Below are 16,797 nucleotides of genomic sequence, written 5' to 3' on the forward strand. Positions count from 1 at the left end.
ATTTTTTTTTTTCCTGTCCTTAAAATCCCTGCGAATCTAATCTGCCCATACTCGCATAACAGTCCCATTTAATATAATATGGGACTGTTATGCGAGTATGGGCAGTAATGCTGCTTTCAAAAATATTCCAGCACGTTAAATTTGTAAACGATATCAATTTGTTTTTAAATTGGATTCTTATTTAAAACAATTCAAGGTTTCATTTAGGATTTTTTTTTTGCAAAAAAACGAAAAAAGCAGTTTTTTTCCCAAATGGACAATAAAGCTAAGTATGCTGTTCCATTCAAGAAAATTAAAAATTTCTGCCCAAGAAATGGTCAAGAAATTTCCTACAGTGAGCTCCATTTGAATTGACATTTCTTTTCAACTGCGTACTGCGATCAAAGAAAAATTCTTTTCTTGAGCATTTCTTGCAAGAAATTTCCCACGCATCGAGATAGGCGATTACTTTTCTGTTGAAGTGCATACTTCGCTTAAATCTAGAAAAATAAAAACTAGCCTTGCGAATTACCTCCGATTCGGGCAACGCTTGTTTGATGGTGCTCCATTCTTGCCAGAACGATCGGAACGGTGCAATTCCCGTTCCCGGTCCGATCAAAATCACCGGCCTGCTCGGATCCTTGGACATGTGGAACGAGGAAGCACTCCTCACAAACAGAAACATTTTATCCTCTCCGTCCAAATTGGCCAGATAGTTGGAACAGACTCCGTAGTGTTCGGCTCCTTCACCGTCTGTGAGTTAGAAATTGATCATTTTATTCACCAGATATCAAACTGTTCGATCACTCATACAAACCTTCCGCTCGATAACTGACAATGGCTACCGTGAGGTGGATTTCGTTGGAATACTTTCGGGGTGAAGAGGAGATTGAGTAGAATCTTGGTTGCAGAGCGTTTAGCTGAGCCACCAAAACAGTCGCCGGGGGCTTACATGATGGAAACTCTTCCAGCACTTCTAGCAGATGGGGAAGCTTCCAGTAGCGCCAATCTTCGTAGACCGATGACTCCTGAAAGCATATGTATTAGGTGTTGTCTTCGTTCTTAATATTAAGATAATTGTTTACATTTGCCAACATTAGTAGACGCTCTTCGTCCTTCTTGTCATCGCAGCATGTGGCCAGGAATGTTAGAAGTTGTCGCGAAGGAGGTGTCGTGATGTCCAAGAATCGAGAAAGTAATGTTCGAAGGGAACATATCGGAAGACGTTCGTGCTGTTCCCATGATTTGTAGACTCCTACGAAATAAGTTTGAAGAAGAATTCAAAGGGGTTATAATGATTCATGTATTGTTTTTCTTTTTATAAATTACCATTTTGCGTTTGTTTTTCCTTCAGGACTTGCAGTTGAAGAATCTCGTCAGGGTTATCCACACCAGATAGACGTTCTATGATGCCGTCAACGATTTCAGGTCTGTTGGCTGGGAAGATGCCTACATGATCACCAGGTTCGTAAGCAATCTGTTGAAGAACAAGTTGAAATTGAAATATCGAATAATATCGCGAATCCGGTTAGGGGTAAATATATCATGGGTTGCATCACCCACTTACCCAATAGACTGTAACCTCAATTTACGAACTAGTTTGGGGGGTGGGTTGGGAACGGGGTTTTTTGCGTAAATTGAATCAGTGCGTAAAACGAGGGAGCTTAGTTCATAAAACGAGATTTGTATAACATTATTTTTTATTATTCATAGAAATTATGCTCTCTTTAGTATCATTAACGTATTATTGATATATTTGTTTCTTAATCAGGCTACAATGTTTGCAAATTAAGGTCCCCAAGAACTCTTTGAAGTTTAGGCATATGATTCTACATTGAACCCTAGAAGATTGTTATATTTTAAATAATCGTTTGTATTGTCCGATCAGAGTTTTGGTAACTAAGTGAGTACAACGGGTGTTCTAGTTCAAAAACTTCTTGGAATATAGAACGGCAATGTAATGGCGTGATTAGCGATTCTTTCATGTTTTTTGATAAGGCACAGGCCCTTATCTATTCATAGCAGTAAAATGTTAGATTGTTAGAATTTGTACCGATGTTCTAGGTCCTCCAAGGACTTCATTTAATATAGGCCTTAAAATCTACAAGCGTGATCAATGATCTATCGATAGCTTTTTTAATATGGACAGTCTCTTAACCATTCATATAACTCATCGGAATATTTTGTTGGTTTGTGCGGATGCTTTTGGTCCTCCAAGGACTCCATTGAATATATGCCTTGGTATCTACAACCGGAATTAATGTACAAGCGTAACTAAATATCAATAGATAATTGTTTAATCTGGCGAAGGCCCCTAACTATCCAATTTATTTTCAAATGTGTTCTTCATATGAATTCTTGCAAGAAAATTCTTAAGTTGTTCCGAGAATTTACCTTTAATTCCCAGCATTTTAATCTTTGATTTTTTAAGGATTTCTACATGAATTATCCAAGGAATATTTTTTTATTAAAAACGCCTTTAACTCTCAAACCCCCAACGTCTGACTTTTCATTAAAAATGAACTTTAAAAAATCATAACTTGGCCAATTATTAATCAATTGGATCTTTTGGTCTCAAACAAACCGCATACTCCTTAAGATTTATTGTGTACCGGAAGAAATGGGATTGGCCACTTGGTTCCGGAGTTATTCCGGATTCAAATGGGGTATATTCGTTCCGGAAGTGATAGTTCCCTTAGATGTTTCAAGATTAGCGGTAAGAAAATTATTCATTGTGTACTTTCTATAAGTAAAAAGCTGCCAGAAGGTCGAATGACATTGGTTCTCATTGATTCTGGCCATTTCGGATACCCGGTCACCTGCACCGGTTCCTGAATGTACCCAGAGAAGACATTTTCTGAAACTCAAAGAATACTACCATGCGACGGCTCAAAATTCCTGATTTTTTTATCCGGAACATCATAGATATAATGCCGAAGACCAATATGAGGTTCTGGCAACGTCCGGATACCCCGGAATCGGTTCCGGGAAGGCCTCAGTGGGACACTTTTGTAATCTTACTCACTCATGTCGTGCGACGGCTCAAAATTCATGATTTTTTATCCGGAACATCATAGATATAATGCCAAAGACCAATATGAGGTTCTGGCCACATCCGGATACCCCGGAATCGGTTCCAGTGGGGCCTCAGTAGGACACTTTCATAATCCTACTCACTCATACCATGCGACGGCTCAAAATTCCTGATTTTTTATCCGGAACATCATAGATATAATGCCAAAGACCAATATGAGGTTCTGATCACATCCGGATACGCCCAAATCGGTTCCGGGAGGGCCTCAGTAGGACACTTTCGTAATCCTACTCACTCATATCGTGTGACGGCTTAAAATTCATGATCTTTTATCCAGAACATCATAGATATAATGCCAAAGACCAATATGAGGTTCTGGCCACATCCGGATACCCCGGAATCGGTTCCGGTGGGGCCTCAGTGGGACACTTTTGTAATCTTACTCACTCATATCGTGCGACGGCTCAAAATTCATGATTTTTTATCCGGAACATCATAGATATAATGCCAAAGACCAATATGAGGTTCTGGCCACATCCGGATACGCCGGAATTGGATCCGGGAGGGCCTCAGTAGGATACTTTCGTAATCCTACTCACTCATATCGTGCGACAGCTCAACATTCCTGATTTTTTTATCCTTAACATCATAGATATAATGCCAAAGACCAATATGAGGTTCTGGTCACATCCGGATACCCCGGAATCGGTTCCGGCAAGGCCTCAGTGGGACACTTTTGTAATCTTACTCACTCATATCGTGCGACGGCTCAAAATTCCTGATTTTTTATCCGGAACATCATAGATATAATGCCAAAGACCAATATGAGGTTCTGGCCACATCCGGATACGCCGGAATTGGATCCGGGAGGGCCTCAGTAGGATACTTTCGTAATCCTACTCACTCATATCGTGCGACAGCTCAACATTCCTGATTTTTTTATCCGGAACATCATAGATATAATGCCAAAGACCAATATGAGGTTCTGGTCACATCCGGATACCCCGGAATCGGTTCCGGCAAGGCCTCAGTGAGACACTTGTGTAATCTTACTCACTCATATCGTGCGACGGCTCAAAATTCATGGTTTTTTATCCGGAACATCATAGATATAATGCCAAAGACCAATATGAGGTTCTGGCCACATCCGGATACGCCGGAATTGGTTCCGGAAGGGCCTCAGTAGGACACTTTTGTAATCCTACTCACTCATATCGTGCGAAGGCTCAAAATTTATGAATTGTCATCATGAACATCATAGCTATATTGCCGTGGACCAATATGATATTCTGGTTACATCCGGATACTCCGAACTGTTTATCCAACAGCTTCTTCTTCTTCTTCTTCTTTCTGGCATTACGTCCGCATTGGGACAGAGCCTGCTTCTCAGCTTAGTGTTTTTATGAGCACTTCCACAGTTATTAACTGAGAGCTTACTGTGCCAATGACCATTTTTGCATGGGTATATCGTGTGGCAGGTACGAAGATACTCTATGCCCTGGGAAGTCGAGAAAATTTCCAACCCGAAAAGATCCTCGACCGGTGGGATTCGAACCCACGACCCTCAGCTTGGTCTTGCTGAATAGCTGCGCGTTTACCGCTACGGCTATCTGGGCCCCTCCTATCCAACAGCATCACTCCACAAATCAATATAAAGGTTCTGACTAGATACTTGAAATCTTAGCGAAATGCTGAGGCTGGTTCGAAGGGAACAGAACCTGGACTAGGACACAGAGCCTGGACGCGGAAGCTGAACCTCTTCGTGGAGATATAGCCTGGAGGCTGATCTGTAGTCTGGAGGAAGAGTTAGCATGGACGAAAATCTAATATAGATTTGAAGGTCAATACGCGTTGAACAAATTCAGCGTGATGCGGATGCTGACTCATCTAAGGAACTAGTCAACAGTGGTAGTCTGGAGAAATTGATGCTAGGTGAATTTGGTTGGGAGGAGCTCACGGAAGAGCTTGGCAACTAATTTCAATACTGTCGTTAGCAACTTTATTAAGGGATACAAGTTGTAAAAAAATAGCTTCATTTTAAGGACGAATACAAATGAATAGAATTATGTACTTTATGAACCAGCAACAAAGCTTAACAAATGATATAGAATTTCATCATATGATTTTCAAAGACATTTTCAAATTTTTTTATTATTTAAATTTGGAGCACTTCTGCCACAAGATTAACTGATATTCTAAAAATAAAATTATACTTTTCTCTAGTCAATTGCATCAAGGTTAACAATAAATTGTATAAGAATGTATTTAGCATTGCGAACGAATTCCAAAAAACGACATGTTGTCATAAAGGATATATAGGATGAAATAGTCAAAAGAATTTGTAGCGATCATCTCACGATATGAGTGAGTAAGATTACAAAAGTGTCCCACTGAGGCCCTAGCGGAACCGATTCCGGCGTATCCGGATGTGGCCGGAACCTCATATTGGTCTTTGGCATAATATCTATGATGTTCCGGATAAAAAATCATGAATTTTAAGCCGTCGCACGATATGAGTGAGTAGGATAACGAAAGTGTCCCACTGAGGCCCTACCGGAACCGATTCCGGCGTATCCGGATGTAGCCAGAACCTCATATTGGTCTTTGGCATTATATCTATGATGTTCCGGATAAAAAATCAGGAATTTTGAGCCGTCACACGGTAGTATTCTTTGAGTTTCAGAAAATGTCCTCTCTGGGTACATTCAGGAACCGGTGCCAGGTGACCGGGTATCCGAAATGACCAGAATCAATGAGAACCAATGTCATTCGACCTTCTGGCAGCTTTTTACTTATAGAAAGTACACAATGAATAGTTTTCTTACCGCTAATCTAGAAAAATCTAAGGGAACTATCACTTCCGGAACGAATATACCCCATTTGAATCCGGAATAACTCCGGAACCAAGTGGCCAATCCCATTTCTTCTGGTACACAATAAATTTTGAGGAGTATGCGGTTTGTTTGAGACCAAAAGATCCAAAATTGATTAATAATTGGCCAAGCTATGATTTTTTAAAGTTCATTTTTAATGAAAAGTCAGACGTTGGGGGTTTGAGAGTTAAGCATTGCTCTATGCAGGGTTCGCCTTAGTCTTCATACTCGAATTCTTACATTAATTACTGTATGGATAGTTGAATAATATATAAATGCTATCGTATGTATTTTTCGAGAAATTCTGGCTGGTATTCCTCATAAAATTCTATTCTTTCTACAAGGTTCCATGATAATTTCTCTTGAAAATATTTCAAGAACTTCTTCTACAGGTTTTATACTAAAGTTTTCCCCGAACTTTATGGAGGGATTATTTCAGCAAATCACTTGAACACTATTTTGGAAAAACATGGTTTTTCACTCATAATCTCATTTCAATGTTTTACAATTCTCTGAGAATCCTGCTGGAAATTCTTTGAGCAATGGGTTTCATGAGAGTCTTCTATAATACTGACAAATCCATGGTGCTCTCTAGACCTCTTTTAGGAAAAAATCTATACCAATCGTTTTGTATGGCTAAGCTGCATGGCTTTTCATTTTCCATGATTATTAGAAGAAATATACCATCAAAACTAGGTTTATCTAGTTGTTTGTTATCTCTAGACGGAATTTTGCATAAAAAAAATCGAAACATATCAGAGTTACGCCCTTTTTGGGGCATAACCATTGGATTTCCATTTTAAATAGCTGAAATAGGTATTCTTATATGAAAGACAATCTACACCGTCTTCAGCCAAAGGCTGCACAGACTGAACATTACTAACATTAGACAACGGACACATGGAACGACCAGTGGACCAGTGAAGAATTTTTTGTTTGACGAAAAGTTTTCTCCGACTGGGGCGGGAATCGAACCCACACTCCGTAGCACAATACGCCTAAACGACTGACGCCGCTAACCGCACGGCTACGAAGCCCACATATCATTAGCGATGTTCAAATGTTGTCGATAATAAATTGCAACCACATGTCATGGAAGTTTTCCAAATTTTTTACGAAATTTACTGACTTTTCGTAGGCTCAAGCATTTTAAGGCATTACGGAGCCAGTTTCATCATATTACCATTTCTTTTGTAGCGCAATATTCTGGATAATTGGGTGAATCCATGTACTCACATATCAATAAAATTCACATGCAACACTTGGACGCATGTTGTAGAACATTACACAAATATACTTTAAAGAATGTTTTCAGACTTTAACAAGACAGGACTTGTTAAGTTTTTCCATTCAGGTTTTGATTTGTTGATGCCAAGTGCAGTAAAATCGAGTTTTGTTACAATTGTTAATTCAGTGTAGTATGTTTAATGAAAGAAAATTAACATTATAACATCACAGCATCAGTAAGAAATTGAAGGAAATTATGAAGAGTATACACATAAGTTTTTGTTTTGTTTCTTGGGGTTCAAAATCGTTGCAAATTCACTTGGAGATCTTAATTTGAAATATTTGTCATAAAAGTTAAAGACTAATTGTATAGTTACAAACAACCCGAAAAACATTTTCAGTTCTGACATAAGCCAACACTAAGAAGTAGCCCGATATTTGTTTTCCACTCATATTTGTTTATAAACAACTTTGTTCTTACCATGTAGCTGTTGAATCTCGAATGTTCCAATTGAACGTATTGTGTGAGGCATAAAAAACTTAACAAACCAACTCACTATGGGGGATCAGGTGGTCATAAATCGAAAAAGTTTTAAATCCCAAATCAATATTGGTTATTTTTGTGTTATTACTGACATAATTATTGAGAAAAATCCAAAATTTGAAGATCCTACTTACTTTAGTTTCTGAGATCAACACTATCAAAGGCAGAAATTGATGCAAATTTTACAGTTTTCGGCGAAAGAAACCTTTTTTTTCAAATTTTAGAAAAAAATGACCTTTTTCAACTTTGATAGTCAAGAACTTTTTTCCTCGCATTTCCCCACACTTCTGTTAAGATAGAAACCAAGCTTGAAACTTCAACAAACATGTCTCGCAGAAACATCTTGCAACAAATTGCAACTTTGAACGTTTATTCATTTTTCATTTTTTTGTCATTTGAATTTTTGTACCGTGCATGCTTAAAACGAGTTTCCTTCCACATTAACAAAGTTTACAGATGGTCAGAATCTCTTTATTTTTAGTTGGTCTACTCATTTTATAATTTATGTTGGTACAGTATTTTTTTATTTAACCTCTAGGGTACCCATCTTTAAGATAGTGTGGCTAGCAATCATGAAACATCAATCGCTCTTTGTTGAACACATGTAAAAATATGCTTTTTCGATTACTTTGACGTCAGTTAATGCCTAATATTAGCAATTGAATTTTATATATGAGTAGAGTATTGAACTGAGTGCTTCTAAAATGCTACTGTTGTTGAAAAACTAGCAACAGAGTGAGCACCAGCAAAACAGTGATAAGTGAAGCCAATTGTTTCCATTTTTCTCTATCTACCTCACTATATCTGTTCAGATCTTTTTCTAAGGAGTCTTTCCACGTGAAACTTGGTTTTCTTTCTTTTTTTTCTTTTTGAAGTTTAGTCTATATGCTGTCTTCTAAGTATATGTCCGTAGTAACTAATTCTTCCTACTGTGACTCTTCTATTTATAGTTTTTCCATCTAACAGAAAGGCATTTTATAAACCCAAAAATATTAAAAAACAATGATGTTATCATTTGATTTGAAAGAAACAAACAATTAGCATGTACAGGTTTCTTAAGATTGTCTTCCTTTCGCTTCTTAGGCAGCGTCCATTTATTACGCAACGCTAAGATTGACAATTTGTGATCCTCTCCCTCTTCGCCCGTAACGCTTTTTGTATGGAAAAAAGTAAAACTTTTGAATGAGCCGTAACACTTGAGCGTTTACAACACACCCCCCTCCCCCAAGAGCGTTACGTAGTTTGTGGACGATACCTTATGCCTTCGGTTTTGAAAAATCCCCCATAGTGGCAACTGTGAATCAAATTTTGATGTTATATTTTTCTGACAATTACAGTAGACGAAAAATCGTTTGAGTACCACTGATTTCCTTTGAATTTTTGGACTTGTTTAATTTTTGCCCCGACATGCAGATTAGTCATAGAAAACGACTGATGAACTCAGATTTGACGGAGACTTTTATTTCTGATAAGAACGGGGCCCAGATAGCCGTAGCGGTAAACGTGCAGCTATTCAGCAAGACCAAGCTGAGGGTCGTGGGTTCGAATCCCACCGGTCGAGGATCTTTTCGGGTTGGAAATTTTCTCGACCTCCCAGGGCATAAAGTATCATCGTACCTGCCACACGATATACGCATGCAAAAATGGTCATTGGCATAGAAAGCTCTCAGTTAATAACTGTGGAAGTGCTCAAGAGAACACTAAGCTGAGAAGCAGGCTCTGTCCCAGTGGGGACGTAACGCCAGAAAGAAGAAGAAGAACGATTTGAGAAGCACCTTGAAATCACTAATCATGGAATGTATCAGTATATTGGTAAAAAATAACAACTAATTTATTCTTTTTATATCAATAAGTTCATAATTTTGAATTCAGCTATCTCAAATATAACAAAGTACGTAGTATCAGAAAAACTTTGCCATTTAGAAATATTGATAAGTTTTGCAACTGGTAACTTTTTGAGTAAAATTCTGGACAAACATTTGAAAAGGGCCCAAGAGGTCTTGAGCCTTTTTTTCTGAAACGTTGCTGTTGAGCCTTTTTTAGCCCGCCCACGCAAACTAACACCACTATCAGAAAGATTGATGTTAGCTCTTCCTGATAGTGGTATTGGTGAGCGTGGTCGAGTTGAATTGGGCTCAACAGCGTCTTGCAAAGCCAATGTTTACCAATGTCGATGTGCCCTTTTGAAATGTTTGTCCAGAATTGTATATTAAAATAATACAAATTTTTACATTAATTTGTTCAATAGTAATTTTTAGTTCAATCATGAATAAAGATTTTTTTTTCGTAGAAGAGATAAAAGATATCAAATTTTAGTGACACATGGAGTGTGAAAGACAAATTTTGTGATATTTGAGTAGGGGAACTGGGGGTAAAATGAACACCCCAAGCAACTTTCATGTTTTCTTGCTTATGAAGCTGACAGATTCTTTCTAAATTGCTCAGAATTGATGAAGGATGTTTATACTATGTAACAAGTTGAAATATTGCGATGGAAACATAATTTTACTAACATTATTATAATAATAAAAATTTCATTTCACAGAGCCAATGTTCCAAACATGTGGGTAAAATGTACTGGGATGGGAGTAAAACAAACAGATGCTGGGAGTAAAATGAACATGCAGTGGGAGTAATATGAACACCATTCAAATTGAACGGGTTGCGGTATGATTCTTTGAATCTGGTACATGATCAATGCAGATCTCACAGACATTTCGGAATCGATGAAACGTTTAGCAACGGCCATATGGATGGCTGACCATGTCTGTCTATGTATTTTTCTCCCCTAAACTCTCGGCATCTGAAATAAAATCCGATAGTATTTGCCCTACCTCGGTATTCATTTTACCCCCAAAGTGGTTCATTTTACCCCCAAAGAATCAACATTTTCAAATTATTTGTTTTGAGAATTTAGATGATAAGATTACAATTTTCTTCTACTGATCATAAATACTTGAAAGATATGATGTACCACGCAGTTTGATTGATTTTTTATGGTTTCAGTCATAAAAACCTTCAATTGCACGAGTGAAAACATCACATAAAAAACGGAGCTTCCTTAGCCGAGTGGTTCGAGTCCGTGGCTACAAAGCCATGCTGAAGGTGTTTGATTCCCGGTTGGTCCAGGATATTTTTGATAATTTTCATTTAAACTGATAGTTTGAAATGAGTATAATTAACAGGAAAGGTTGCAGTTTTGATCTTTCCACATTTCCGCCGTTCTACGCATAGTTGTCTCGTGGTCCAGAAGGTTTACATAGAACATGGAAGAACTAGGCGTAGAAGGACACCATAGTTATCTATGAAGTTTATGGAAAAACATACAAATCACAAGAGCGATAATTTAAATACCCGGAACATACAAAAAGAAAAAAAAAAATACTTAAAGTAATATAAGACGACAGAGGTACACCAAAAGTTTCTTACATGTAGATAAATATTAAGACTTGACTTTTTGTTGAAAAATCTTCAACTTTCCAGAAAAGTTTATAAACACGGTCCGTTCTCATAACATGAATGTTTCTATTATTACTTATTTTTAGCCCATTGATATAGATTACGCAATGGGAAATCATCAAAAAGCTGGTGGGAGTTTGACAACAATAGCAAACTGAATTTGATCAGTAACGTGATGTCAAGAAATCTTGTTGCGAATCTCATGGCAGAGGTGAATACAATGTTTAGTTAAAAATTGAGTGAAAAGTGCAAATAACTTTCACTCATGACATAATAACAACATTTGAAACAAACCCAAGTAATCATGAAGCATAATATCATTGCAATGATATTATGCTTCATGACTACTTAGCATTGCTTATATACAGCTGCTTCAATGTCAATGTTCATAGGAGCACTTATATGGTTGAACTAATGCAAGAACGATGTTAAGGACATATCCCCATGAGTACCAAAATGGCCTCTAATATGGCACCTTACTTCCCCCTTCGCTCTCCGCTCCCTCCTCCGACACTTCTCTCAGTGTTTTGGAGAGCGATCACAAAAAATGATTATTTGAAGTTACTAACCTTATTGTAGAGCGGTGGTTTCTTAACTGAAAGCATTCCATAATATGTTTTTTATGAATCACCAGTTTTTGAATGCAAATACGTAGTTATTGCTGTGATTTGTGTTGTAAAATACCACGCACTTCCGAATCACTTCTTCTTCACGCACCGAGATATTGTTTGCTGGCTTTTCGGTGCCCGTTCTAAAACTTACTTTTAATCGTATTTCTACTCACCGTAGCAATTCAAAAATCTAATGCGATACTTGAAACACTTTGATTATTCACGCACGATGCTCCTGGGAGCAATAAATCACTTATATTAGTCAATTTGTGCTCGAAAACAGCACCGGAACGCGAATTCACTGAGCCAACATTGTTTATGATTCGGATGCGCCGCTCTCACTGATTGGAAGTGATGCCAGTTTTTATGTTTGCAATTAGAATGGTTTGGATATTCATACACTTGCTACAACCACGTATTTTACAATTTCATAATATTCAAAAGGTGTACAATGTCACAAGTGTTGCAAAACATTTGTATGAAACGTGTGCAAGTAACACTACCTACATAATTTTGTTGGTGGAGGTATACATGAAACGGTTGTGCTACTTTTCCCCGAATGTCGGTTCCCCGAATGTCGTTTCCCCGAACGCCAGTTCCCCGTATGCCAGTTCCCCGAACATCCCGTTTCCCCGAATAGCCCACTTCCCCGAAAAGTTTTTGGCACCCATATTTGTCATAACTTTATGCATTTCAGGGGGTGAACGTACACACTTAGATTTTATTACCGAAGTCGGTAAAATTTTACTGGGTTTTTGAACAGCAGAGTTAAGTCGGTAATGTTTTATAAGTACCGAAAACTCCGCAAAGCCAGAAAATGTTGAACTGTCAAAAAAGTACCGACTAAGTCCGTAAACATTTTTGCGGAACGTTACTGCCTTTCTCAGTATTTTTTTTTTATTTACTTTTGTTTACTGATTTTTTCAGTTTAACGATTATAGTACTACCGGTTGTTCTCAACATGAACATAATAATAATAATTTCATCATTCTCGTTTTTATGCTCCAATTTATCCCACGTTAGGCAACTGATGTCCAAACATTTCCTCGCAACGCTTCTCACACTCGGTTTACATGGCACCCTGGGTGGACAGAGACTTGCCCAATCTAGCTTCCGGCAAGCTGGCTCGTCGAGAAAAGTTTGAGATACATTGCCCTACAAAAATCATAACGAATATGATGCCCACCAGAATCGGAGCGGTCTTCCGTAAGGTTTGGATGCAAAGCTCATGCCGCTGCGCAATCCAAGTACCAATTGAACACATTGTTCAGCTTCGTGTGAGTTCAGCTGCACAAACATTGTCGGAAGACCGTTGTGATTTTCATTTATCAATAAATTTCCGATTACTTACCATGAGTTGCGACTAGATACAACCGAGCTGGAAGTTTTTAAATATTAATAAAGTGAGATTTACTTCAAGAAAATAGAAATTTTCATCAGGAAACATGCTATTGCAGGAGTCTTTCTGACTTGGCAGATAGCAAACGTTGTTTATTGTTTTCATTTTATCTTAACGAAAACTCGGTAAATATAATCGATACTGATTAGTCAGTACTATCATTTTACTGACTTTTTGCTCTTTCTCGGTGAATTTGTAACTTTGCGGTCTTATTAGCATAATCGTTTACTGAGTTCAGTAAATAAGGAAAAATATTACTGAAAATTAGTAATTCACACAAAGATTGCTGAAATTTCAGTATTTTTTGTGGTTTACTGATCGAAAACCGTAAAATAAATTACCGAACAGTGATGTCGTTTTTAAGTGTGTACTGGTCATCTGATATGCACCATTCTTTATTTGATTGGCGGTTCTTACTAGTTTTACCGATCTCAGCACTTTGGCAACATGTGTCTAGTCGAAATCGACTAAATACCTCCTTTCTTTGATTGCTTATCGTTGTTTCGAATTTACTATCCTGCTACTGAAAATTATGATAGCACCTATTTGAACTGCTACACTTTTCGGGGAAACGGGTCATTCGGGGAACTGGCGTTCGGGGAACCGACATTCGGGGAAACGACATTCGGGGAAAAGTAGCACAATCACATGAAACATGATGATTTATTTTTGGCCGACGCACATAACATTGTGCTCCGCCTTGTTGGGTGGCTCGAGTGGGTGGTAACATTATGTTTACGTGCTCAATGAACCTTCACCTTAAAGTAATCAAGTAATTTATAAACTAACATTAGTGCAGCACACGGTGTGCTGGAACACACATATTATCGAACTTGCATGAACCTCCAATCTTTTTTCACTAAAAGTTAGCCTTAGTAGTCAAAATATTAAAAATCTTTCATCGGCAAAAATTTGAATAAAGTCGATTTTTGTATTTCTGGCCCTTCCCCCATACATGGGTTCATAGGAGAATATTGGATTTACACTAATATGATGACTTTTAACGGCATAAGTACCAATTTGACATATCTTTAATATGAACGAATTCTTAGATGTTTCAAATTAAACATCACTTCCTACATTCACTCACACAATATGACCAGCCCATGGTGGTATGCCGTATTTTATATAATGAAAATTTCATTTTTAACTTCAGAAAAGCTCATACGGATGCTTTATATTCTTCTTTATGAATCAAATCAGTAATATTTTACGTATGCGGCATAGTTTTTTAATCAGAATAGGAATTCCCAGAAATGGATACACATGGCAGTAAAGGCTGTACTCATGTGCTTATACGCGCAAAAGTCTTGAAAGAGGGTTCACTATAACATGATTAACAGTAAATGACTTATATAGCCTTAATGTGGTCTCAAGCTCATCGTGATACAAGTTTTGTGCGGTCACTAATCTACTCATCACTCCAATTATTTGTCATAAGATGAATAATAAATGTGGCGAAGATAACGAATCGATCCGACGTAATCCCGCACTTTTACTCACGACTTCGCACTTATGGAGGGCACATTTTGTAGAAATAGACACAGCAATTTCATAACCAACATGGACACATAAATTTTAATATCGTAAAACGAGGTATCTTTGATAATGAGGGTAACTTTGATAGTGCGGGATCCACAACGTACTAAACAAAATAACAAAAATATATTAAAAAAATAAAAATAATTCAGTTAACCAAAACGGATGCGAAAGTAAGGAGTATCAGTGTGACACTTCACCTCGGAGCTGTTTTCGTGCCAATCGAGAGTATTTGAGGCTTTATGTTCAAATATTGAAAAAATGATGAGATTTCAGCACTTTCAAAACGCTCACAAACAATCTCTCGCGTTCATTATCATAAGGGCGTAACTGCATTGATCGATTTCTCTTCATCGACTTTCTCCTTAGTTAATAACTTGGCCGGACAACTATTTTTGACTGCTATTTTTGTTTCTTTGGAAGCTACTCATCGTTCGTCGTCATGCTGCATCGTAAATTGTTCTGAAATTTGATTGAATTACTCCAAAGAGAAAATCGACGAAGAGAAATCGATCACTGCAGATACGCCTGTATGATACTAAACGCGAGATCTGTTTTACTATAACTATTTCATGAAATTATAATGAGTTCGGTACGTATGCTTGATGACCTAGCTATAGTAGAACATAAATCCGGTATCAAACCTTATAGCGAAAAACAGTTTTACAATTTGGAATCATTTTTGTAATCAAAGTCACAAATTCCCATATGACGTTCAAAGCCTAGAGGTATGCAACGCCTCATGTACTTTACGGTATTCATTCGATGTATACTCATTCATGTTTCAAAAACGATTGATTTATGATGAATTCAATGTCGAAACATGATTATCGATAGATATCTATTCAGAGATATAATTTTATACCCTTTATTATCAACTTATAATGGTGTTTGTCATGTTTGTTTTGACTGAAAACACTTTTAAAGGTGTTATTTGTTCAATAAATTCTGTATTTTAATTGATAAAATCTAATCCAGTTATCTATTAATATTGTCCAATCCAATTTAAACTGTGATGATGTCAAACAATAGTTTGTTGTGGATTTTCATGTGCTTATCTACTCAGTATCAATGTTACCCCATTACCAAAAACTGACTTTCGATTATATGAAAAACTATAGAATCATACAGATCGAACCGTTATGCAATCTTTCATGTGCAATCGATAACTAACATACCTGTGCTTATTTTACAAATAAAACATAAAATATTCAGATTTTCACTTAAAAAACTATCAAAGTAACCCCGTTTTATGGTATGTATTTAGTTTTAAGTATGTGTATGAAACTAAGGATACGTGAATGATGTGAGGTTTTAGAAAACGCACCCAACCAGCGGCTGCAAGATTTCAATAGAATTATATAATATTATTACTCATACAGGAAATATCAGACTATCATATATTTTTTTTTATTTTACATTATACATTTTCTGTATAAGCCCTGTTCCTGTATGTGTAACGATATTTTACAATATTAGTATGCGTTTTTGTTTTGGGTGTAGACACACCCTATACAGGTTTGCGTTAAATCTTCCTCTATCTGTCAATCAAAACAAATGTGAATAGCAATACCAGCTAGCGTGAAAATACCATACAAAATCGAAACAGTACATTGCCCTATATGATTGTATGGCTGTTTATTTTAATGGTTGTGTGTAATTATATAATTGTCTACTATCTTAAAAAAGCTTCATGTTCAATAACGAACTCCAATGATTTCAATTATTCAGTAGAATTGGAAACATTGATGGAAATTTGATAAGGTGTAGTACCTTAATAAAGTTATGTAAAAATGCTATGTCATTAATAAACGGCATACCACCATGGGCTGGTCACATTGTGTGAATGTAGGTATAAATTATGCTCAATTTGAAACGTCTTGTAATCAATTCGTGTTCATGGTATATCAAATAAGTCTTTGAGCTATTGCAATGCATCAAAATTAGTGTAACACTAATATTCTCCTATGAACTCATATATGGGAGAAGGGTAAAAATACAAAAATCAACTTTTTTCAGTGTTTTCCCGATGAAAGATTTTTTAATATTCCGCAAGCTTTTTTTGACTATCAAGGCTAACTTTTCGTGAAAAAAGATCGGAGGTTCATGCAAGTTCGATAATATGTGTGTTC

The 16,797-nt window shown here is 37.0% G+C and overlaps 1 protein-coding gene across 2 annotated transcripts in view; it reads right to left on the bottom strand.

The window, feature by feature from the left end:
* The window catches only part of LOC5572370 (nitric oxide synthase), a 445,274-nt gene that overhangs the window by 22,401 nt on the left and 406,076 nt on the right, over positions 1-16,797 (bottom strand). For both annotated transcript variants that reach the window (XM_021847903.1, XM_021847904.1), the window contains 4 exons: positions 1,309-1,456; positions 1,065-1,234; positions 797-1,007; positions 512-732 (listed from right to left, as the gene is read on the bottom strand). In XM_021847903.1, coding sequence (XP_021703595.1) covers positions 512-732; positions 797-1,007; positions 1,065-1,234; positions 1,309-1,456 — 750 coding nt within the window. The remainder of the gene's footprint in view (positions 1-511; positions 733-796; positions 1,008-1,064; positions 1,235-1,308; positions 1,457-16,797) is intronic.

The sequence above is a fragment of the Aedes aegypti genome, chromosome 2 (genome assembly GCF_002204515.2).
Source record: "Aedes aegypti strain LVP_AGWG chromosome 2, AaegL5.0 Primary Assembly, whole genome shotgun sequence".
Lineage (NCBI taxonomy): Eukaryota > Metazoa > Arthropoda > Insecta > Diptera > Culicidae > Aedes > Aedes aegypti.